Raw genomic sequence first — 1901 nt, forward strand, 5'->3', positions numbered from 1 at the left:
GGCAGGTCTCATTATTGCTGTCAGGAGGAACACCTGTCTTTAGATTCACCCGAGGATGGGGGATGCCTGTCTTGGTGTTTTCAAAGGCAGGGAGGAGTCGCAGGGCCAGGTCATGAGCCATGTGCAACAATTCATTGTCATAGTCTTTAATGGTCATGTCACCAAACGGCTGCCTGGAGTCTGTTATTATTCTGTGGGCCGAAAGGAGGCTTCCCAGGACCCTTATTGTGGCTTCAAAGACTTGGACGGTGGAATCTTTGTCAAATGAAACTGTGTTGATCACTAATTTGACTGCTTTCTGAAACTCAGATGAATTTCCCATTGTTGCAAGTGTATCCAATGCATCAACAAGAGTCAATGAATAGTTTCCTAGGACATCATTGATGTTCAGATTTGAAGGGTCCCCGCGGTCGGGCCCCCGGCCGCCACAGTGGATGGGGTTGAGCTCGTCCTGGGGAAATGCGTGCGCCATATAGTTGTCGTAGCCAAAGGCGAACATGGCCCGCGCCAGGTCGCGCATCTGGGCTCTCAGCTGCGGCGGAAAGGCGCTGCTGTAGCGCTTCTCGTACTCGTCCCGGCCGCGGCCCTGGCAGCCCAGCACGTAGCCCCAATGGGCCGAGCCGCACACGCCCAGCCCGGGACGCCGCGGAGCCCGGAGCCGGCCGCCCGCCGCCACGGAAACCGGCGGCTGCAACCACGACCGCCCCGATGGCTCCCCGGGCCGGCCCGCAGGCTCCGAATCGGGCGACACGAGGCCGTCGGCGCCCCTCAGGCGCTGGAAGGCGAAGCTGAGTGGAAAGCGCTGGCAGAAGCCCATACTGGGCCCCAGCCCGAAGACGAGCCACAGAAGTACATGGAGGCCGAGCCAGAGTAGCACCAGCCCCAGAACGAGCGCTCGCCATTGCATGTTCGCGCAGGCGCCGCAGGCATTGTTTTAAAGCGCCGGGGCCTCCCTGGCGGGCCACCACACCGCACTTGGGCGCTGTAGCCTGCTCGCTTCCCCTTTAAGGAACTCCCCCGTGACGCACCAGGAACTGGCCCATTGTCCCCCCTTGTTTGTTTTTTTAAAGAAAAAATTAAAGTAGTTATATTTCCCTTTAGGATTTATTCATCTACTACTTTCTATAATTATAGTTTCTCTGTATATATACTTATTCACCTAATTCAATATCAAATGAACTGCCAAGTTACTGTCTAAAAAAATTCCTGAAAAAAATATGCAGGTGAATAGAAAAATTATTATTTTTACAATTTGTTTTAATAGTTGAGTAGGATATTGTACTTCCCAGAGTTAAGGAGTATACCAAGTTGACTGGTATTTAGTATAATCACAGTCCCTAAAATAATACATCTAAAATAACATATCCAAAAAGTTAAACTCAAATTAAAATTTATTGAACGCTTAAAATTTGCCAGGCGTTTTGTTAGCACTTTACATATGTGTTTAATCCTCACTAGAGTCATAAGTTTGTTTAGTTAGTTGCTCATGGTGAGCACATATGTGCAGAGTAGAACTATTTATTATCTCCAATTTACAGTTTAAGAAACAGGCTTGGTAACGTTGGGTAACTTCCCTTAAGATTACATAGCTGTGAGTAACGTAGTTGGCAGTTACAGCAAGCACTGTGTGACTACAGAGTCCAGGCTCCTGACAACTATGTGGTATTATCTTCTAGTGGGTAGTGTTTTATGATTTTTGCAAGGACTTTTAAGATGCTTATGTATAAAGTCATATGTTATTTACTATCCTATACTTTCTAAAGGAGCTCTGGTAGTGTAGTGCCTAAGGCACTTGACTGCTAACTAGAAGGCTGGTGGTTCAAACCCACCAGCCACTCCTCAGAAGGAAGATGGAGCAATCTACTTGTGTAGTGATACTGCCTCAGAAACCCAAGGAGGGG

General features: G+C 48.6%; 1 protein-coding gene across 1 annotated transcript in view; it reads right to left on the minus strand.

The window, feature by feature from the left end:
- Nucleotides 1–907, minus strand: part of LOC103211716 (ER degradation-enhancing alpha-mannosidase-like protein 1) — a 2121-nt gene extending 1214 nt beyond the window's left edge. Inside the window, 1 exon segment of the mRNA XM_042783261.1 lies at nucleotides 1–907. Within this exon segment, the coding sequence (XP_042639195.1) occupies nucleotides 1–907 (907 nt within the window).
- Between the last annotated feature and the right edge of the window lie 994 nt (nucleotides 908–1901).

The sequence above is a fragment of the Orycteropus afer genome, unplaced genomic scaffold, assembly GCF_000298275.1.
Source record: "Orycteropus afer afer isolate SDZICR_OR568_19922 unplaced genomic scaffold, OryAfe1.0 scaffold00778, whole genome shotgun sequence".
Classification (NCBI taxonomy): Eukaryota; Metazoa; Chordata; class Mammalia; order Tubulidentata; family Orycteropodidae; genus Orycteropus; species Orycteropus afer.